Genomic DNA, 23432 nt, shown 5'->3' with positions numbered 1-23432 from the left:
TGGAGATGTGGAATGTGTTTGTAATGTGGTCTGTTCCTTATTAGCTGAGAACAGGAAAACTCATCAAAAGAATAATTGAAGAGAGATTGGTATGGGGGGAAAATTGGCGTGGGTACCTTGAAAGTTGTACCATACTGTAGGTCCTAGCCTCGTGAGTTCAGCAATGTGTTTCTTCTTAAAGCACAAAATTAAAAGATAAACAAAACCTGGCTTTACTGTGTGACCCAATATAAACAAACCAGGAGAATGTGCTTTTTTCCTATTTTAACTTGGTGCCTTGGTAAAGATCAATTTTAATATGAAATATGTCAATGGAATCAGGAAGCAGAGACCCAAAATATAGGACACAATTCAAAGTAAACTAACATTTAAGCCTAATAATCTTTCCTCTTAATTCATCTTTAAAAAAAAAAAATCTTTTAGTGAATTCAGTGCTGGTGAAAAGTGGTGGACGGAGAATGTAAGGAAGTATAGGATGAGCAGTATTGATGCAAGCTTCCAGGTGCATCCATCCTCACCTGCAGTGACCACTTCCAGAGAATGAGAGAATCGGATAGGCTGCCTCTGGACCCCCATTCAATCCTTGGTCTCTGTGTCAGTCCCAACCAGGATGCTGATTGGTGGCTTTGTGACGTGAACGCTCAAATATGAGGATTGGGACTGACACCAGCAGATCGCTTCATATGAGGTAAACGGAAGTCACTAGATAAGCCTAATAATCTTGGTCATTCCCTTGAGGAAGAAATCATACTTTAGATGAGGCACTTCTAGCATGGTTCAAACTAATAGGATTTAGGGGCTAATACAGAGCCCATGAGGTTGAAGGAAAGATTTCCATTGAGTTCAATGGGCTTTGGATCAGATTCTGAAGGAGGAGCCTTAATGGAACTTCATGGAGTTTTAACGGAACTGCAGTCGCCTGCTGCGCCTCCAGCCACTGGGAGCTGCCATGTCAAATTTCAGTCCTCCTATGGACTCTGCCACGCCACAGAAAATGGGATTACTGTACAATCCCAGACTCACCTCCTAAAGAGGCAATTTAGAATAGCACCATTGCCATAACTTCATGTACAGTATTCACTATTAAAAACTTGTCAGTCACCTTGTTTGCTGCAATGTACACCTGGTATTATGTCATTCCACATTCTAAGTATAGGAATGGCACGGATACCCATGGCAAAGTTATTTTATTTGCAAATGGCAAAAGTCACATTTTTAAGGTGTCTGTTGAACTGGGACAGACACACCAGTTCTGATAGAATAAGAACCAGCCCAAACCTCCTTGTAAAACTTGAACTGAAGAGAGTGGCAATAAAGTCTGTGGAGAATTCCTCGAAAATTTTAATAGAAAATGCTAACTTCTATATAGGTTCTTTGGACCTCCTATGGAATTGTATCAGTGCTAATAGAATTCTATAGGATGGTTTAAAAAACCCTATAGAAAGCTGATTCTTATAGAATTCTATATTTTTTAAATAGTTTTTATAACCTTGTTAAATTTCTGTAGGACTCTACTGGTTCCATCCCCATTAAATTCCATAGGGCTTTTCTATGAGGGGATGTTTCATTTTAGTTTCCATTCATCATGCCTCTTCACTTCCTCATTCTTTTTGGAAGCAGTGGTGGCAAAGTATCAAGGGAATGACGAGTTGTGTTATTTCCAGCCCAGATCTTGTAGGCTCAGGAGGTTTCTGCTCTATCAGGCTCGTGTACCACATCCATCACCATGGCTTATCCCATTCATTATTTGGATCGTTTGCCTGAGCAGCACTGCTGAACCTCCACTACTTGGGACAGGGGATGGAAGTGGCAAGTTTTCTGCAGCCCATCTGGAGAATGCAAGCCTGTGTGACACTCATAGTTGTCCATGGAGCATCCTCCATATTCTAATGAAGTGGATGACTAGGACTCTAGACTCCGTAGTGTCCTGTATCACACCAGGACACAGTGAGGGCCCCTACACTTCCCTGAAGAACCAGGTAATCACAGCAGAGGGTTAAAGGGTATTTTCAAAAGTGCCCTTAATTCCATGTACAATGAAGGATACAGTCAATGCCCCCCCCCCTTTTAAATTTTGACCTAGAGCTGCCACAGGTTTGAAGCCAGGTACACCTGGGCCCGTGATGTATTTACACATGAAGATAGATGGAGATGGATTGCACTAATTTAATTGCAGCTTTAGTGATGAAAGAAATAGGGGGTGGCGGGAAAAGGGCAGCTTGCCATCAGCCTCACATATGGCAATCGTTTCCTATAATACTATATTGTATTCATTTCATGCAGTGACATATCACAGAAAACCATCAATACCAAGTTTCTAACAGAAAAGCCCAATTTTTAGCTAGGGCTGGCCTCAGGTGTTTTTGTTTTTTGTTTTTGTTTTTTTCTTTGTCCTTTCTGTCTGCCTATTTTCTTTTTTTCCCCTCCATTTTTGTTTTTTGTTTTGTTTTGTTCTGTTTTCTTAATGTATTTAAGGAATCTCTGTTGCACTCAAAAGCTTGGGCGGAATGACCAGAATGTTTTGATTTAATACAATTCTGCCTGTGTTTTCCTTTCACAAATCAATTAATTTCTGCACATTCTGCCAGTGTAATACTTGGGAAGAAAAAGGAGCAAAGCTTAATGTGGGGGGCAAAGAGGAGAGGCTCTAGAAGGGTTCTCTGTTCTGATGTAATGGGGATGGGAAACACTCTCATGAAACTTTGCAGGACCTGAGGCAAAGCACATTACTAAAAGGGAACAGTGGTGTGTGGACCTACCTCCATATTACGTCTGGCAGACCTGAGGATTAAAAAAATTATTTTGCCATACAGCCAAATCACTGCAAACGAGCTGTCTTCCTGCGCCATCCCAACATTTCCAGAACTGTGTGACTAGATAGGACCAGTATTTATGCAGCCCCTGTTTGGCAGAGGTTAGTACAAGATTACATGGTCCTCTCACTCCCCTTTCCCCCACTCTCCTCCTCAATCCAAGGAACCAACAAGGAAGACAGCTGATAGGATCCAATGGCCATTTGTAAATTGCTCTCCTTGCTAGATCAGCAGTGCTTTGGAGCTGCAAGAGACAGGATGGTCTAGTTATTGCAGTACCTTTCTAGGACTGGAGAGATGTGGATTCAAATCCCAGCTCCTTCATGGACCTTAGGCAAATCATCTAGCCTCTCTGTGCCTCAGTTCCCCATCTGTACAATGGGGATAATAGCATTGCCCTAGCTCATAGAGGGCTTGGAGGATAAATAACACTACACATTATGTTATCAGATCACATTATCAGATACAATGCTGATGTGGGGCATAAAAGTAGCCAAGAGCTTATCTACATGGGGGAAAACTGGACTAGCTATTCTGCACTAGCATATGGGGTGCTTATGCAGAATAAGAACGCCCACATGGGAAGTTTAGTGTTGTTGAATAACTATTGCACTTTAAATTCACATCCTAGTTATTTTGCATGAGTTCCCATGTGGACAAGCCATGAGAAATATTCTGAAATGTGTATGGCTTTTATCAGCTCCATTATTATGATTGCCCATTCAGTAGGGGTTGGCTTATCTCTGCAGAGTTACCTACCTTTCATTTTCATCCATTTCTTCTGTTGCTGTGGAGTGACCATTAGTTATCATTCCTGGCAGTGTCCTTGGAATGAGGTGGAGCCCCACAATCACAAGAACCAGGTGGCAGTGCAGAGTTGACTGCCGACTGCTGCTAGCCACACTTCTGCCTCTGTGGTGGGCTGCACTACCTGCCTCACTTAGGAGGAAGGTTAAGGACTCGTGAGTGGGAAGAAGTCAGGAGTTCATCAAGGAAGCTCTGAAGGTGTCCGCCCTAGGTGGAGTGGGGCAGGGATAGGAAGACACATCTGTCTGGGGCAGAGCTTAGGAGCAGGGGGAGAATTTAGCTTTAATCTACCCAATTTGTGTTTGTTGTAGGTGGGACCAAGCCACAACGGTTGGATCACCATCTCAGACTTTACTAAGGTACCAATTGTTCATTTCAGATCTGGGTCTGAAAGTTGGGGCAGTCTGGATCAGCGGTTTCAGTTTGGGCCCATATCTCAAGTGGGTGGGACATTGCAGTTGTGTTTTTCGAATGCCATTCAAGTGAATGAAGAAAGGGAATTTCTGAGGAGCAGAGAGAGGTCTTTCTCCTGAGCTCTGTCTTTTGGCTTTCAAGTTATTGAATGACACATAGTGTCTTTCTCTTGATCAGTTTGTTTATCATTTACTTGATTATCTTCCTCAGCAGCAAGACAAGACAGGTTTTCCCCTGTAATCCTCTCAGCACCACCATTCAGAATAGAAACTTGGTTCTGGGAAAAACAATTGGGTGTGTTTGACTCATTTGTGAAAGACATAAGACCTGCTAGATGGCATAACGTGGCCTGGCCTGACCTGACCTGACCTGGTCCAAAGGCACATCCAGGCAGCTATTTGAATTTTCCAGGTTTTTCTGGAGCCATGTACTCCAGAGTATTTTTCTCTCTCTCTCTGACCTCTACCCTCATCACCTCATGCACATACATTAGCCAAGACAGCACTTTACTTCCGGCTTTACAGAGCAGCTCACTAAGCTTTTCTACTGTAATGCCATACTGTACTGACTCAGCCTTCATGAGAGCTGAGAAAGCAGTATGGAGAGCACTACTCCTTGCTTCCCGGTCCCCTGGACACACAGCTCCCTCAGAGCAGCTGTCAATGCCACATTGCCCTGAGCTAGCCACCAGAATCTTGGAGCAAGTAGTACAGAAGGCAGCTCCACTTCTCCACTGCTCTCGGCTCCTGGTCTCCCGCTTCAGAACGACTGTGAATAACATACCATTCTTTGTGTTTTCTTTTTGAAGTGAATTATTGCTGGAGAAAGTTGCCGGATTGACAGCCCTGGAGAATGATGTCTTCCATGTATCCATGGAACAGGTACAGAATCAGTAGAGGCCGCACAATTTTCCCCCATGCAACCCCCACTTCCTCACACCACTGTGCTTTATCTTTATTGTGGAGAAAATGTTACTAGGGCTAAGAAAAGAGTTCAGTCTCCATAGCCCATTCAGTCCTTGACCTCTCTGCTTAGACTGCCAAAAGGCAGGGAGGGGGAAAGGCGGGGGTGCTAATTAACAGAAACCATAGTGGTGTGTTTTGTGTTGTGGCTACATGCCCATTTGGATTAAACATATCGACTAATATATCTACAAAGACAGGGGACCCTTGTGTAATAAAAAAGCCCCCTGTCTTTTCCATCTTGCAGTTGTTTGGCCGTCCAGCGCTGGCTAATAAGGAGTTGCTCTTTGGTTTAGCATAAATGTATTTTTTCCCCCTTCTGAGACAGCCTTTGTCTCTGTTTTTGAAGGCTGCATACTATGCAGGTCCTGGGCCTCATTTTCAGAGGTACTGAGCACCCACAGCTCCCACTGTCTCCATTAGAAGCTGCAGGTTTCTCAGCCCCTCTGAAAACCAGGCCCCAAGAGTCTTGTGGTCCTGGGAGGAAAGCAAGGAGGCTGCTCACAAATTAGACTGTGCAGAGTGAATATGAATATGGAGTAAGTAAAGCAGCTGTCATGTGACAGTCCTCCTTGTGAAAGTCAAAAAAATAATCATCTAACAGTTCGGGGATGAAGAACACATTGTCATTTTTCATTTATGTTCAGTGGACTGTTGGATATCTTCTCCTCCCCCGTCCCCACCCCAGTAACTGGTAGTAGTAGCCCATGTTATCCTAATGATCAGATAAACAGATTTGCAGGCAGAATAGTCATTTACCAGATTTCTTTCCTCAGCATTTGACCCGAAGCCAGACATCCTGTAGATTTTAAAATCTTCTGATGAGACAATTTGGGACTTCATCTCAGTTTGTCCTGGAATACCAGACATCCAGTTAGTTCACCCCTGAATTTAGTCTGATTGTTTAGTCTGCAGCATTTATCCTGCTTCTTAAAGTGATATACGTGTTACTGTATCTTACTGCCAATCTGGAAATTCTTTATTAGAGAAAAAGCGGGGCGGGGATGATCATAATAATTAATGTGTATCACATTTGTAGCAAATTCCATCTGAGAATCTCAAATCTCTGTGCAAACAGTCAATTAATCCACCTAACTAGGGTGACCAGATGTCCTGATATTATCAGGACCATCCTGATATTAGGGGCTTTGTCTCACATTTGCTATCTGGTCACCCCTACATTTAACACACCTTTTAGGTAGGTGAATATTATTATTCTTATAAAATGAAAGGAGAAAGTGGGATATAAAGCGGTTGTAACTTCAGTGAATTAGTAGGCAAGTTGGAAATAGAGCCCAGACCACCAGAATCCCAGTTAGGTGCTTTATCCCCAATACAAGCTAAATAATAAGGGGCCAAATCCTCAGCTGGAGTAAATTGTCGTAATTGCATTGACATCAATGCAGCTATGACTCTTTAAACCAGCTGAGGATCTGGCCCAAGGATTTTTACATTATTTGCTTGTTGTTAAATTGTTGTTTTTTTTTAAAAGGATGGGTAAGTAATGTGGATTTTTAAAGCTCCATAAAGGAATGTGTATACCTTGTTCTGGTTAGAAGTTAATGGCAATTGGGAGTCCGTATACCCTAAACAGCTTTGAAAATGTCTCCTCTACCAACCTGAAGAACAGCTCTGTGGAGTTTGTCTCTTTCACCAACAGAAATTGATGCAATAAAGCATATTACCGCACCCACCTTGTCTCTCCCCTGAGTGTGTCCCTTTCCTGATTCTATCAACTGGAGCTTTAAAATGAGTTTCAGTACCCCTGCTGGAGATAACCTCAGCTGGTGCTAATGAGATCTAGTTAGGTGTGGCTCAGCCTTCGCTTTCTGCTTTAAACAAAGGACACAGAGGGTGGAGAGGATCCTCTTGGAACAGTTTGCTGGTTTTTTGTTACTCTTGAGAACAGAGCAATGCAAACATCTTTTGCAACAGGACAAGAGCCCCTTTTGAGTCTGCCCTCTGTCCTCAGCCAGTAAACACAACTTGAAAAACAACCACCCAAAGCCGTTACTACCTATATTGTGCCACAGAAGTCCAAAACACCATAGTGAGACTATTGTAAGTTATTTGAGGTCATCACTGTAGGATATGGCATTGAACAGAGCCCTTTGGAGGGAGAGGACTTGTAGAGCAGATCCATTTGATAGGATTAACGCAAAGAAAACTAGAATGCTTGTATTTTTAAAGCTCATTTAGCTATCCATGGGACAGAAAAGCAGGAAATTCCCAAGTTTAGGGCAAAATGTTTATCCCGGAAGCTGCATCTCAAAACTAATACCCTAGGGTAATACCTGAAAGGTATTAGTAATTAGTAACACCTTAAAGGCCCAGTTCTGACACCCTTATTATGGTTAGTGTGGCCCCTGTCTTGTGCACTGAAGTCAATGGGAGAAGGATCAGACCTTATATATGCAAATATTCCTATTGAGCTCAAGACTCTCTTAAGGAAGATTTTCAGAAATGGACTTTTCATGTCCAGATGATATTGATGGGTATTTAGTCATGCCGAAGAAAGACAACTATTGAGTGAAATCCTGACCCTCTTGAAGTCAATGGGAGTTTTGCCTTTGACTTCATTGGAGCCAGAACTTCACCCACTGAGTCCATATTGAACAGAATGTTGTTAAGAGCTGTGGCATAAAACTGAAAGGAGAACCTTTGATTTAAAATGATTTGGGGAATCAAACTCTGCTCTGTTACTTCAGTGTAAATGCAGAATAGCCCCACTGCAGTCTATCAAGTTACTCAGGATTTACACTAGTGTACTAAGAGCAGAATTTGGCCCATCGTTTATATAATCTATGGCAATCAACATTTCTTTCACTATAACCACAATGGTATAGAATTCAACTTATTGCTCAACCCATCCCTCCCCCCCCCCCCCCAAAAAAAAAAAAAAAAAAAAAAAACCCTCTAGAATTTATTTAATGAATGTAATGAAAAAAATACAGAGAATACATAATGTTGCTGGAAATGCGATATCTCATGAGAGAAATTTGAAGGATAAAGTAACTGAATTCCAAATAAACTGGCAACAGTATGGTTAGGAAATGCAGTTCTATGCAGAAGAGAAGTTTAAAAGAAAAGTTTGCAGCCATTTACTGCAAATGGCTTTACAAAATGACTGACCTCTTCATAAATTTACATATATATTTTTTAACTTTGTAATTTATTGCAATTCTTAATTGTCTTCTAAAGTTTTGTAGCTCAAGCAATATGCTTAAAATTCAAAAGAAGCTATATAAACGAACTTAATGCGTACATTTGTATATGGAGCAACTGAGGAAATTACAATAGGTGAGTCTCTTCTCCACTAATCTTCTTCTTCTTCTCATTCTAAAACATCTCTACAGAGATAGGGGAGCAGTACAACATTGCTATTAATTCCTGTCCCTGGCTTGTTCTGCCATTAAGCTCAGCTTGGTCATATCCCTGTGTACAATGTCTTGCCATCTCCTCAGTTGTCAACCTCTAGGTTATAGTGGCCTTTGTTGTGTTTGCATTATTTTCTTTGGCATCTTATCATTGGTTCATCTTCTGCAATGTTCCCACCACCGTGATCTTTTTGTTTGCAACCAATTTGGTACCCTGATTTCACATCTTATTCTCCATCTAACTTCTTCATTTGTCTTGAAACCATTCCACTTTATACCTGTCGTCTTCTGAAGAACTCTCATCTCTGCTGCCTCCAGCCTTCTGACGTCTGTTTCATTTAATGAAGCTGCTTCCAGACCACAGAGTAATACTGTTAGCACATTGGTTTGATCAATTTTCACTTTGATATGAATCATAATGTTTTCAGTCCATAATTTCATAAACTTCTGCGCAGCACTTGTCACTAAGGAACATCTCCTTTTAACCTCATCAGTGATGGAACCATAGATAATGATCAAATATCCTAGGCGTGCAGATGGGCGGCATATGACTCCTGCTTTTGGGGAGGCTGCGCAGGGGGCATTGTCGCTCAGACCACAGCCTTGCCCCATTCTCTGCCCCCTCCCTGAAACTCTGCTCATACTCCAACCCCGCTCCTGCTTGGCCCTCTCCCCCGAGGTCTTCCTCCCTCCTGCTGCTCGGTTCTCCAAGATACAACCATTTTGTCTTTTTGACCTTTATTGTCAGTCCTCATTGAGTATACCCATTTTCCAAGGTAATGAGGAGTATCCTCATTTATTCAGACATGTCTGCCGGGTGTATGATGTCATCTGCATAAAATAAAGAGTTTATCTCTAGATTATCCAGTGTCACGCCCTCCAACTCATATACCAATCTTAACATCCAGTTTAAGAACATAACGAAAAGTGATGGGATTCCACGTCTCCTTGTTTTACACCAAATTTGACTTGAACCGGTTGCCTAATTTTTCTTCAGTTCTTAAAGCGTTACAGGAATCTTCATACATAATTTGGTAATATCCAGTAAAAAAGGAAATAATTAGCAGAAATTTAATACTCTAGGTTAGTGCATTTATACACTATTTTGAATACTCAGCAATAGGCAGTAAGGGATCCATAACAATAGAACTTTGATGTGAATTGTATGCAGTAATTAAGGCAGGGTAAAAACTTTGTCACATACACTCATTTTCAAACAATATGGAGATTAAGTAGAGACGGGCAATTTTTTAAAGAACATAATTAGAATTCTTTTTTGCAAAATTGACACGGAGCCCAAATCTGCCTCCCTCAGTGACAGCGTTCTTTTGTCATTGTTTTCATTTTCACTCTGCCTCTGTAATTTCTGGGTTCCACCAAGATCAAAAGTGGACATTTCCAAATCCCGGGAAGGAGGCTTTTTCTCTCCCAGTGGTACCCAAAATCTCATGAGAAATGCAATTCTTATGAGATTGCTAGCCCGAATTACAGTGCAGAACTTTCAAACAGGGCAAAGCTCTCACGCTGTCCATCTGCACAGGGTTGAATTTCATCTGTTGTGAGAAAGGAAAGCAGGATTTGACTCATAGGCAAAGGGAATCCTATCAAGGGGATGTTTACTCGTTTGCTTTTTCCTAAAACTTTTTTCTGGAACATTCATATTTATTATATTTTGCTTCTTGTTTACATTTTCTCCAGGTCTTATCAGTAGAGCTGGCCAAAACGCAGAATTGGAACAAAAAGTTACAATTTGGAATTTCCCACAAAATGAAAATTACTTTTCAGAAATATTGAAACAATCTTAGCAAAGATTTCATTTTGATAATGCCAAAATGGTGTGTTTTGACTTTATTGTTTAGTCTTTTATATAATATTTAACATAATAGTCAAAACAATAAAGGTGAAATTGAACGTTTCAATACTTTTTCATCTACATTTTTCAGCAAAATAAAGACATTCCTGTAAAATGTTTTGATTTCATTGAATCACACTTTCCTGATGGAAAATTATTTGATTGGAAATTGTGCAAGCAGCTCAACTTGGTAGTAAGAGAACCGTCTTTGCAGACCTTACTTGGGCAATATTCCCATTGACTTCTCCGGGAGTTTTTCCAGTGCATTGGGCACTGGATTGGGAGTCAGGATGACTTGTTTTTTGTTTTTTGTTTTTTTTTCCTGCTGTGTGATCTTGGGCAAGTTAATTTCATTTCTTTTTTACCTCTGTTTTCCCCTCCCACCCTTAAGAGTCCATCTTGATTATTTAGATTGTTGACTCTTTGGGGCAGGAACTGCCTTGCAGTATTGGTTTGTGTAGCACCTAGTACAGTGGAGCCCTAGTCTCTGTTGGGTCTTCTAGGTGCTACTGCAGTCCAGATTATAAATAATAATAATAATTTAATAAGGTAACCAGGTTCAGATCCAGATCATCTCTGTAAAGTATGCACATATTTTAATATGCCCTTTCTTTTTCTCTCATTCTTTATATTATAGTAATCATGCATGATTATATCATAGCATATGTTTTGGTCAGTACTTATTTTTTTGTCATACAGAGATGATGTGAGGCTTAATTCACAAATACCTGTGTTGCATTTTGAAGTCCTTGCATGGAAAACAAAATAGACTTGCAAGGTTTTTTATATTGTTATCACAACTTGGGCTAATGCCTGGGAGACCTTTGTCCTGGTTAGAGAGGTGCTGAGCATCTGCAGTGCACATTGACTCCATGATACCCCATGGGTGCCCAGCATTTCTGAAATTCAGGTCCCCATAGTATATTCCTGAATATTTGCAAATTAGCAAGTAAATAAAAAATCCTTGCATAAGGCCACGTTTATAATATTTTTTTTTTAAATCTAGTTACTGATTGAAAGAATTGATCTCAGTTAATTTTACATGTGTATTCTAGATGCAATTATCAATGGTGAAACTTCTTCTTATACTAGTAGTATAATATATAGAAGCAACAAGGTCATAATCACTGGAGATTTCGCCGCAGCAACTCTGCTTTTAAATGTTTTTAGAAGAGCAAGGCCACTAGTATTTTGGGGGAAGTTAGTGACAATTGTTGGGTTTGTGAATTAATGTAATGGGAGGTAATCAGGCCATAGTATACTTATTCTGGATGGAATAGTAGCTATGGATTTATAATGCACTATGCTAACTCATTTCCACTTAATAAGTACTTAGAAAAATCCTTTTTGTTGCCATCAGGGGGAGCTTTTGAGATCTTTCAAGAGTGAATATATATATATATATATATATATATATATATATATATATATATATATATATATATATATATATATTTAAAAAAAAAAAGAGAAAAAAAAGAAAAAAAGTCCCAGCTCAGAAACAGAGATCCACAAATCAGCAAGCAGCCAGAATTTTACCTGTGGATACAACTAAGCCAAGGAAACCAGGGGAGCTGAATTCCTTAGACTGAAAAATCAACCAAGTTGAGAGAGGATTTTTTTTTAATCTATCAAAAATAAAATTAATATTTTTATTTAAAAAAAAAAAAAACCCAAAAAACCAAAACCAAGAGTCTTTGGGAGCATTCAAAAGACAAATCCTGCTCTGCTGCTACAGCTTCTGGAAAGCAAATGCTCTTCAAAAAGCTTCACTCCTTTTTGCTCCTGATGATCGGATGGGGACCTTTGATGCAACATTTGGATTAGCTGCACACAACTGCACTGAGGGGGACCACAAAAGGGGGAGCCTGGCTGATTGCATAACTTTTAAGAAAATAATAAGAGGGAAAGAAAGAATTAAAGACAGAGAGTGAAAGAAAGAAAGAAAGAAAAGAAAAGAAAGAAAGCAATTTTTAAAAAAAATCTGAGAATCAAGTTTCAAGACTCTTTATGTGCTGCAGAGGAGCATGAGGTTTACCAGCAAAGTGCAAAGGGGAGCCTGAGAGGAGAAATAGCTTTCTCTTTTGCCAAGAAAAAAAAATAGGAATGTGTGTTTTGGACTGGACTGAGGAAGAAAGCTGGGGAGATTGCAGAAAGGGGTGTAGGATTTTTATCACATTGGTACCTTCATATTAATTGCCTTCTTTTTTTAAAATAAAGGGGGGGGGGAAGGGGGAGGGAAAAGAAAAGGGAAGGAAAGAAGGGGGGGAAAGAAATCAGCAAAAGTGTTTAAGACTCTGGAGCTATCTGCCCCTTCAAGCTGATTGATTAGTCATGATCCCTGCAGTTTTAATGGGAGTCATTCAATTGGGAAGGTGGAGCACCCTAGAGTAGATTAGCATATTCTTGTTTACTCATCTTCTGAGGGGCTTTTTCTCTTTTCTTTCATTTTGTGGAGAAGAAGGGAGGGGGGAGAGGTTGGGGGGAAGGAGGGGGTTGTGGCTTATGTTATAAAGGAGCCAAAAAATAAATAGATTAGAGCATCTTTTGGGGGGAGGGAAATCAGTGGGTCTGAGTCTTGGAGAAAGCTGGGGGTTTTTTTGGTTTTTAAAGAAGAAAAAAATAAAAGGAAGAAAACTCAACAGAGAAAAGAAGAGAGAGAGGAATTCCAGCTGTGGAGGAATAGAGAAGAAGATAGATAGATCGAGTAGGAAGAACAGATAAATACATTTTAACCAAGGAGGAGTTTTGTTTTGTTTTATTTTATTTTAAAAGGAAAAAAATCTATAAGGAGGAAAGAAAGAAGAAAAGAAAAGAAAAGAAAAAGCAGCTGAGAAGGGTTATAAAAAGAGCAAATACCCCAGAAGGGTGAACAGGAGAAGAAAGTCAAGGCAAGGAGGAGCCCAAAGCTGGCAGATCGGGAGGATTTGCAGGGGAGAAGGGGGGGGAAGATTGGAAATGCAGCTCTGGAGTTTGCTGCTGCCTCTTGCGCTTCTTTGTACAGCCCTAGCCAGTGGACCCGAATGTGGGATGGACGAGCGCTCCCGCAGGGCAAGAAGGGACACCAGGCACACCCGCCAGATCCGCTACACCGCCCCGGGCACCTGTGCCACCAGGTTAGCCCGAGGAAGGCGTTCCACTGCTAGTCTGGAGCCTCTGCCTGTCCCCCGCAGGAGGCAACAGCGGGAGATAAAGGGCGAAGAGGATTCCCTTACCCCAAGCAGGGCGCTCTATTTCAGTGGACAAGGTGATCAGCTGCGACTGAAAGCAGATATTGAGCTGCCCAGAGATGCCTTCACTTTGCAAGTGTGGCTGAGAGCAGAAGGAGGACAGAGATCGCCAGCTGTCATTGCAGGTGGGTAGCTCCCTGTGCCTGTAGCATCCCTTTTATATTTCACAAGTCTGCAGAACAGCCAAGTGTAGGCGCGTGCATGTGTGTGTCTAATGTATATGGATGTATATTTAAATGCGTGTGTGTGTGCATGCGTCTCAGTAAACATACACATTTATTTCGGTATCTGTGTACACGTTTGTGTTTATTACAGAGATCTCTACATTTGGTGAACCACAAACTCAGCAAACTATCTGAAAGTGTGTGTGTGTGTGTGTGTGTGTGTGTGTGTGTGTGTATTATACATTATAGTAATATATATAGTATATATTAAAGTTAAGTAAACTTTTGCCGAAGGCATTATTTCAAATATCTTTGTTATTTTTAAATCGTTGTACAAGTGGGAAGGCAAATACTTTCTACACATTTCTAAATTTAATGCATAGGGAAAAATATAACTGTACTAAGTGTGTGTGTGCGTGCACGTGCGTGTGTAAAAATCCATGCCTATGTAATTTGTTTGTGTGGAGATGTGTAGGTGAGGATCCTAATTGATTTCCTTCGGTTTTATTAGCTTTTCAGTTTATTTCAGCAGTTACCTTTTTAGTCACTAGGTTCCCAAAGAGCTGTAAAGGAACTTTGGGCTATTCTGAAGCCTCACTAGTCAAATTAGTTTATAAAGTTCCCAGGTCCTCAACATTCAGCTAGTACTTGATGAGCACAGCATCTAGAGGATGTTTTTAGTATTTTTTTCCCTCCCCTTTGAAATCACAAGTGTAACGCAAATAATTGTAAGGTCAAATTGCCCAATGAAACTGTTTAGTACTGTGACCAGTTATTGAGCTGAACTGTCCGATCCTGACAATAATGAGGAATATTGCCCTTTTCTTATTTGAAAGTTATAAGCCCATCAGGAATTTGTGTTCTCCTTTTTCTTTTGCCCTCCCTCCCTCCCTCCCTCTGCTTTAGTGCTAACGTGCAGGGAAGCTGCTGTAAAATTGGATACTTTTGACAAAGTAAAAGGGTTACAAACCCTTATAATCGCTGCAAAGTTCATCTTCGCTCTGAAGGGAGCTGTAGAAAGTGGAAATGCCCTTTAAACAAAACCAAACCAAACGGGAGGAGAAGTAGGATGCGGGGTGGGGGAAAAGAGGACATATTTTGCAGTTCTTTTGGCAAGGAGATTCCCTGAAAGTACAAATTTTCCGTGTCCTAGGATGCCTTAAAGAGACAGGGAGGTTTTCCCCTTTCCCTTTAACTGGAGTCATTTCCTACAAGAGCCCAGCGGATGCTTTTCTTCTTCTTGATATAGTCACTGATCAGTGGTTAGGGCTGCTTTCTTCCTGCTCCCCCTGCCACATTCCATTCTTTTATTTCCTTTATCTTGACTGCTCTATACTTGACCTAGGGGATTGTTGTCCCTTAAGAAAATCTCTTCCTTCTGAGGAAAACAAAAACCAAAACAGACTCCACAGCAAATTGCTTTAATTTTCCCTTGTGCCCAGCTGCTATGTTCACTTTTAAGGAGGCGAATGCGGTGTGTTTGTCTGTGTATGAGACATTGAGCATACATTGTGCTTCCTTCTGCTTATGGCAGGAAAAGAGCTAGAGTCCAACTAGGAAGGAGAGATGAGTGATCTCAGGCAAAGAAGAGATTAGATTATCACCATTCCCCATTATTTATTATTCCCCCACCTCCCTTATTCTTAATCTTGATTTACAGCAGTAGGTCTGAAATTGCTTCCCTTTCTAGGGGGGAAAGACAGAATGTAGGTTTACACAGATATTATCAATGAAAACACCAAGTAAATATATATATTTATTTAATCCAACACCGGAAGCACTGTTTTACAAGAATCCGTAATCCACATGATGAGGAATCTAGATACACATATGCACAAAGATTGTTAGTAGTAAAATATAAGACTTTAATTGGATGTGGGAGGTTAAGTTATTGCTTGTATAAAACACCTGACCTGTTTTATGCACGGAAATAACATTCCACTAGAAAAGAAAAATGCCCCAGTTTAGAACCATAAAGCTTGTAGCTTTACTCCAGAGAACGCTGATTTTTTTTTTTTTTTTTTAAACTCCACCTCCCCCAGTTGAAGAGGAGCCAGATTTGGCTGTGTGTGTAAACACCTGGAATAGGTCCAAGGAGGAACTCACTTGGAGTATCCTTCACACAGTACGGTCTCCCAGACCTGCAGCAAGTTTAGAGAGAGATTAGACTCTTCCCTGAATGAGGAAATGAAAGATTCTGGCTGCCAGAAACTTGGCTTTCTCTTTTTCACTTGTTTTGGATGTGACATATTTAGGAATCTCATTCTGCCCTGGGAATCACATCTATGTGACCCACGGAAGTCAGTAGTCTGTCTAGACATTAAAATGGGAGTAGAGATGGGGTCAAATTCACTGCTGGTATTGGCGGCAGTCTTGGGCCGTGGATTCTATCGCTGTCTTTACCACTGATATGTTGGGGAGGGGGGAGAGTCACTGGGGTTGCACAGGATAAAAGGAGGGCAGAATATTACCTCCGTGAACCAAAACTTCTTGTTTTCTTCAATGTCTTTGCTATCACTTCCTCTGCCCACCCTCACCAGTCCTTCTCCCCCCACCCCCGATCTTAAAATAATCATTGTTTCATTTGCAAGCCACATAGGAGTCAATAATGTGCCTATAGGGCAGAATGGATGTGCATTGAATTCATTCATTCTAAATCTCAGGTAGAACCCAGATTGCCATCTGTTTCTCCAAGTGAGCCCTGAGAGAAAAGGAGCTGCTCTATTTCAGGCTAAGGGGGGGAGCCTCTGTGCTCGCTCAGAAGCCAGATTTCCTTGCATCACCCTTTGCTGCAGTGTTCAATTTATTTTTGTAAATGCCTAATTTTACAGCACTACTAAACTCGTTCGTCATCGCTTTGAGCCATCTCCCCATCTCTGATGGTAAGCGGTCCTCGGTACCAGAGACTGCTGACTTTCACACTGGTTTGCAATGATGTTATTTCTACCCCGTTTGACTTCATTGATATCAGTTCTGGCATTTTGTGAAGCAAAGCGGTTGAGAAAATTGCAGTTTTGACCCACTAATATGTGCTGTGCAAAACCCCAGCCTTGAATGCCCGGGGCAGGCTGAGAGCGGGGAATGTCCCTTCGCTACTCCAGCCCGTGCAGCATGCACACATGCAGCCCAGGTGACCCCACAAACACCGTACAATCAGGGCACACAGCATTTGCAGAGACACACTCCCACATCCTGCCTCACAAACACATTCACACACACACATGCTCAAAGAAAATGCTCTTTGGTTTATGGTTGCTTTCAAAGACAGCAGTAATCTCTAATGCAGCCCTTTGTACACTGGGATGTATCTCTAGTGCATAAACCAAGGAGTTAATTTAACCAGTTTAAAGTAGAGTGACCTTTAATCCAGTTAGATTACCTAAACTCAGTGCAAAACATAGGCTGCAATAACAGTTAACCCTGCTTCTGTTTGGAATCACAGATAGTCCAGTTCTGTAATGGAAAGACGTTTCCACCCGAAGAATTACTAAGAAATGGGCTCCTCCTGGGTTTGTGCCTGTCCGTTTGTGTTGCTGGTAGAAAGCTCAGGAGTGGGATGGCCCATGTTTTGTTAGCAGTGTGACGTTGACTCTTTAATAGGTAGGAGCTGAGAGGCTTGTTTGAATGATCAGACGTGGGAGCTGGAGTAAAAAGGCGTGCCTGCTCCGAAGAGTGAAAGTTATTTGTGTTTTGTTTTCTTTCTTCTTTCACACACACACTCTCTCTCTCTCTCTCTCTCTTTTTATCCTTCTGCCTGCTAACAAAGAGCATGATCCCGAGTTAATAGAGCTTCATATGTCAGGGAGTGCCTGTGTTTTCCCAACTTCACTCCTTGGTGAACACACAACTGCGGCAGAATCCAAAGGGAAAGAATTGCCAAAATCAGCACAGTGGGAGCGCTTTTAAAGTCACAGCCACAGGGTACAGTAAGCCATTTGAAACGTGCCTCCATCAGAGTTTTGGCCAATGGGCTAACCTGAAGGTACGCAAGTGATACGAAGCGGCTCTCTCCAGTGTTCGAACAGCAGCGTTCGAGCACATCAACAAACCGTTTCACACTCATTTAATTTCCTCCTATAGTTTTTAATCATCTATTAAATTGATATGCTTTCATTGGACTCAAGGGGTGGGGTGCAATGTTAGTGCTTTTCTAGCAAGCTGATTTTTTAGCAGGTGGACTTTCAACTGAGTTGCTATTCTGCTCGGATGCTACACAGATATCCCCCCATACAAAACAGATAGGTAGGTAATGTAGAACCAAAACGGACAGATAATGCAGCATCTTTTGTTCTTCAACAGGCTGCAGGTTTTCACTTGCATGGATTGTCACCGTTTTTTTTTTTAATTAAATATCTTTTTTTTTTTTTTTTTAATTACAGTAGAAAGGAACCACGTGTGTTCTAGTCCTAGTGTTCTAGTCCCAGCACTTACTGCACTGCTGGCCAGTGTTCATATGCCAAGATGATGGGCATGGTATAAGGAATAGAATAGAAAGGTACTAGGTAGGACAACTATAGGCAGTGAATTTATCTGTTTATCTGCATAGTAGATACAGCATGGCAAGCAGTGGGAGCACAGTCTTCTGTCAAGATGCTCTGCCAGTGTGGCTAACCCTTGACCTGGATCGACCGACCGCCTGTGGGGTGAGAGGATAAATCGGTCTTGCTCCATAGTTCACTGTATTTTTCGGCTTCTCTGCCAAAGGGTTCAGATAATTAGTACCGATTTTGGTGGCAGTTTTGTGCAGTGGATACCTGTCCACTGAGATTCGGATTACTAACTCATTTCCAATTAGCCACAAAAAGCTTGTCATTTTAGAAAGACGTCAGCGCTTTAGAGATTTATTTAATTTTGATAGCAGAAATAGGGAGGGGGTTGGGAGGTCCCAGCAACATTTGGGCAGGGGTTGCAAAATCTCTTACTTGTTTGTGGGGAAGGCCAGGGGTGGTTTTGTTGTTGCTTTTTGATTATTTTTTTCTCTACCTCTGTCTCTCCCCTCCCCCCATGGAGGCAAGGTAGAACTGGGGAAGGGAGGAAAGTTTCCAAAAGCTTTAGAAAGCTTTAATTTCTAGAACCCAGCGGGTATTTAAAGGTCCTGACTTTTGATTTCTGCTGGCTACGCTAGCAGCCAGACCACCATATTCAGGAGAGCTGTTTACAACAGAAGCTACATTCTGGCTTCACTAATACATAGAGCCACAGTAAATAAAGGAGGAATGCTGAAGGGTGGTAAAACTTTAAGGCTCCCAGAGGTTGAGGTTTGTCACAGGGTGAGCTGGTTCCCTTGAGTCTTGCGTAGGATTTGTCCCCAGAGTTTGTGGCAGGACTACACTATATGAGGCAAGCCTGTGGCTCAATTCAAATCTGTCCACACACAGCAAAAGCTGTGCTTAGGCTAGCTTACCTGAGCTAGCTTGACTCCAGCTAGCGTGGTAACAACAGCAGTGAAGAGAGCAGGATTATAAGCAGGCTAGTGAGCCGAGCACATGCCCAGGGTTTGTGCCAGGCTGTTACTCCTGCCCACGCTATGCTGTCTTCACTGCTGTTACCCGCTCTAGCTGGAGTCAAGCTAGTGCGTGACCAGCTTTTGCTGTGTAGACGTACCCTGAGAGAGGGAGACCTGCAGCAAGCAGAAAGTGAGGTGCAGGGACAAGGGCTGGGGAGAAACGTGGAATGGGGCTTTCTGTAGCATGCCTAAGGAAGAGGTCTGGAGAAACACAAGGAAGAACAGCAGTTTGGGGGATAGCTGCTGAGGAACAAGTCCATGTGCACCTAAGGACTCTGGGAGAGCTTTGCATATCAGGGAGTCACTTGGTCTCCATTGGTGACATGGAGATATTATTTCTTTCTCCTGCCCCTTTGTCTGTCTTGTCTATTTAGATTGTAATGCAGCAAGGACAGTCTCTTATTATGTATTTGTACAAAGCCTAGCACAGAAGGGTCTATTCTTTGGTACGGCCTCTAGGCACCACTGTAATACAGATCAATAATATGAATAATCTCTTTTCTTCGTCAAATCTCTAGCGGTCTTCCAAATAATCCTGAAGAAATGCTCCATGTAGCAGTGTATGTCTTTCACTCCCGTCTTTTCTACTAAATCCTAGCCTGGAAATACCAGATTATACCAACCCTACTATTCTATATATTCAAAAAAATACTAGAGTATTTTACAGCTATGGCCCTGCACATCACAGGTTTATTACTGTTTTGCTTGGGATGATAAATGAAGACTACTCCAGTATTTGGTTTTCATAAGTGTGACATCTAAAAATAAATTTCATGGCCTGATTCTGAACTGATGCCAGAGTTAATCTATAGTAATTCCCTTATATTGGTGTAAATGAGATGTGAATTTCTTCTTTATTTTTATTCCAGCTTTCTGTAGAGGGAAAAAAATCCCTGGCTCTTCTTCTATTAATTCCTGCTCACCTCTAACCCCCTTCTATTCTTCTCTCTTTCTCTTACACACACACACACACACACACACACACAATTCCCAAAGCCCCTTTGATTTTTCTCAGATCAATAGAGCATTTAAACTCCAGTCATAAAGGAAAGAATGCTTGTTTATTCTTCTAAATTGTTTGACACAAGTGAAGGATCCTGTAAACTCCATGGGTTTCATTTAATGCATGTGTTTGATATACATTTCAAGCTCCACAAAGCCATACATAAAAGAAAGCATTATTACAATGGCCTATTGGGAGAAAAATCTGTGAAGAGTGTAAAGCAGTGAAAAAAGGAGGGTTAGCCCACAGGATGAAAAGAAAACAAGAGAGAAGCTTGAGACGGTTCCCAGAATCTCAGATTCTGCCACCCTTACCCAGGTTGATCTTAAAAGAACTTCTTGCCGAGTAAAGTACTGCTCCAATGAATAAGGTTGAATGACCCTGACCCTATAGACACAATGTCTATAGTCAAGATTGTCCAAGCATATAAATATGGTAGGCCAGATGCTTAAATGGTGCAAATTAGCATAGCTCCATTGACTTCTGTTTATACCAGCTGAGGATCTGTCACAAGGGACCTGATTCAGAGCCCACTGAAGTCAAAGGAAAGACAGTAAGATTGATATCGGGGCTTTGAATCAGGCACTAGGATTGTAAAGAGAATCTTTTGTGTCATGTCCCCCTCCTCTCTCTCCCTCGCTTCCCAGCAGTATCTGCCCTATCTTGCCTTACATACAGGAGCCAGGCTAAAAGGGGAAAATTACAAAGCTCTAATGTCAGAAGAATTGGCGAGGGGAAGGGGCTCTGTTTATTTTAGTTGTTTTTGTTGTAATCCAAACCCCACTATGGCCTCTGTCTCTTCCAAACTATTTTTTTCAGTGTTAAAATAAGTATTTATTTGAAATACATGTCCGATGTTCAGGTCTGCTGGCTGATGTGTGTACCTTCCCTGTCCAATCCCTCCCCCCTTCTCTTATCACTATCATATTCTGGGTTCTTCCCTGCCTATCTGGTGTCCTTGATTTCCCCTTATTTCCCTCCTTCCTAATGGGCAGAGTTTCAGTCTTTTTGCCTTTTGCCTGACAAGCAAATACCATGTATGCAGTGTTGTTGTAGCTGTGTTGGTCCCTGGATATTAGAGAGACAAGGTGGGTGAGGTAATAGCTTTCATTGGACCACAGCTAGTGAGAGAGAGAAGCTTTCGAGTTGACACAAAAGAAGAGCTCTGCGTAAGTTTGAAAGCTCACCTCTGTCACCAACAGAAGTTGGTGCAATAAAAGATATTACCTCACCCACCTTGTCTGGCTAAGTAAATACCATCTCTTGGATAACTTTGGGCTCTCCAAAGTTCTGTTCTTCTTTCACTGCATGAGGATAGTGTCTCCTACCTGGAGGGGCTTCTCCTTGATTGACGCTTAAGAGGTTTTGCTAATCCTTGTTTGAAAATTGACATGATGGTGGGGGCGGGCGTGTGTGTGTGTGTGTCTTCCTGGAATTATTGATATTATCTACTTTAACATCCACCGTACTGCTATATGAATGTGGAGTAAGCAGTCACTTGAATTGCCTGCAGTGATGGAGGTGAAGTGAAACTGAGAAGCATGGAGTGTTGGCCTGTGGGAGAGACAGGTAATATTAGGAGATATAGTACCAGCTCACAAAAGCAAAAAGGATTACTGCATTGGAGAAGAAAACCAGTCTGTCCTGGGCCAGAGCTAGTCCTGGGCTTTCCTCACCTCCTTCTCCTGAGTTAGATTTAGGTCTCTTTTATCTCTTCCCCTTCCTTTCCACTGCAGTGTTTTTCCTCTTCCTTATCTGACTTATTTTCTCTCTCTGTATGTGCTTTAGATCACTTTCTCATATGAATTTCCTTCCCCTTTGCTCATCCTCTCCCCCTCCATCTGATTCCCAGGGGTTTTCTGAGGAATTGGGAGAAGAGTAGGCCTGTTCTAGACACAAGTGTATCAGCTGCTGGCTATGTTTCTCCCTTGTTTTCCCTCTACTCTTAGTACTTAGATGCACTTTCAGAAGGATCAAGTGGTCAGCGTCAGGAAAGGACTCAAATAATTCAGAGATTTTTTTTTTAATATTTAAGGAAGCAAGGGTTGAAGGAAATTGTTACTCAAGGGGAGGTGCCCATATGTTTGATTACTGTCAGTTTTGTTTATTTTTGAATGCAGGCGATTTTTCACCTATCCTGATTATTCTAGGCTTCTTTTTTTGTAATAACAGTAACTGTGCACTTCTATACATAGTCTGTGTCCTTCAGGGATCTCAAAGCACTTTGCGAACAATGACATACTCCACAACTGTGAGGTTGGTATTGTCCTCATTTTACAGGCAGAGAAACTGACATAAAGAAGTGCTATGACTCGGGGAAGATGTCACAAGGTGTCAGTGACAGGTCCAGAAATAGAACCCAGCAGTTTTAGCTCCTGGTCACTGTTTTAGATCTTTCCAGTGGTAGCCTATGTTACTCTTTATTCTAGGTTCTGCTTCATTTACAGGCAAGGCTGTGTTTCTAAATTTCTCTAGGACATTTCCCTGCCCCTGCTCAGATCTTGCTAGGTCTTACCATACATGTTGGTAAGCAGTGCAGTTCACGTGGAAACTGGTTCAAAATCATTGCTTCTCACATCACTTAGTGCCTGGTGGCAACAAATGAGAGAAAGAAGGGAGGGGACAGTGTAGTTCATATTCACTGTTGGGCTATTTTCAGGTAACAAAAGATCAGAGATTGTCTTGAATTAAAATCTCAGATCCAAACACTGTGAGCTTTAGGGATGATTAGATCCAAATTAATTACTGCTATTTCTAACATGGGCCTGCCCCTGGCTTTGGGACAAGTGCAGATCCAATCCAGACTTCTCATATCAGACACATCTCTACTTAAAATAGGACAATTTAACACTTTGGGAAAACCATTGGTTTATTCTGTGCATCAGTGAATATGTCTGTTGGCTGATTTGCTTTTTCAAAAAAGTCACACTAAGTGTTTAACCACTACCCATGTCATACATCTTATTCTAAATGAATAGGCACAGACTATGGGCCAGATTTTTCAAGAGCTCAGCATCCAGCAACTCCCATTATTCACAGTGGGAAGTGTTGGGTGCTGAGTGGTTTAGAAATCCAGCCAGAGATGGCTCAGGGAATTGTCAGTAGGTTAGAGGATTTCACTGATTTGAATGCGGGTTAGGTTAAAAAACATTTCCATCTGATGGTAGTTCCGTGACCTAACGTCACATCAAATGAGTTCCTGGGTCACAATCCAATTCTGAGTGCACATGTGTCCACAACCCTCTGAACAACTGCATTTTTGCAGGCAGTCTGAACAGGGAAGCTAAGGATTGAAGAGCCATGA

At 41.6% G+C, this 23432-nt stretch overlaps 1 protein-coding gene across 1 annotated transcript in view; it reads left to right on the top strand.

The window, feature by feature from the left end:
- Positions 1-23432, top strand: part of PAPPA (pappalysin 1) — a 249920-nt gene that overhangs the window by 26219 nt on the left and 200269 nt on the right. Inside the window, exons 3-6 of the mRNA XM_067542149.1 lie at positions 2814-2914; positions 3932-3979; positions 4843-4915; positions 13001-13580. Coding sequence (XP_067398250.1) covers positions 13184-13580 — 397 coding nt within the window. The 5' untranslated portion in view covers positions 2814-2914; positions 3932-3979; positions 4843-4915; positions 13001-13183. The remainder of the gene's footprint in view (positions 1-2813; positions 2915-3931; positions 3980-4842; positions 4916-13000; positions 13581-23432) is intronic.

The sequence above is a fragment of the Emydura macquarii genome, unplaced genomic scaffold, assembly GCF_026122565.2.
Source record: "Emydura macquarii macquarii isolate MOO-44397 ecotype Brisbane River unplaced genomic scaffold, CSIRO-AGI_Emac_v2 contig_691, whole genome shotgun sequence".
NCBI classification, from domain to species: Eukaryota; Metazoa; Chordata; order Testudines; family Chelidae; genus Emydura; species Emydura macquarii.
Note: the sequence above shows the minus strand (reverse complement) of the source record. Positions and strands in the feature narration are given on the sequence as shown.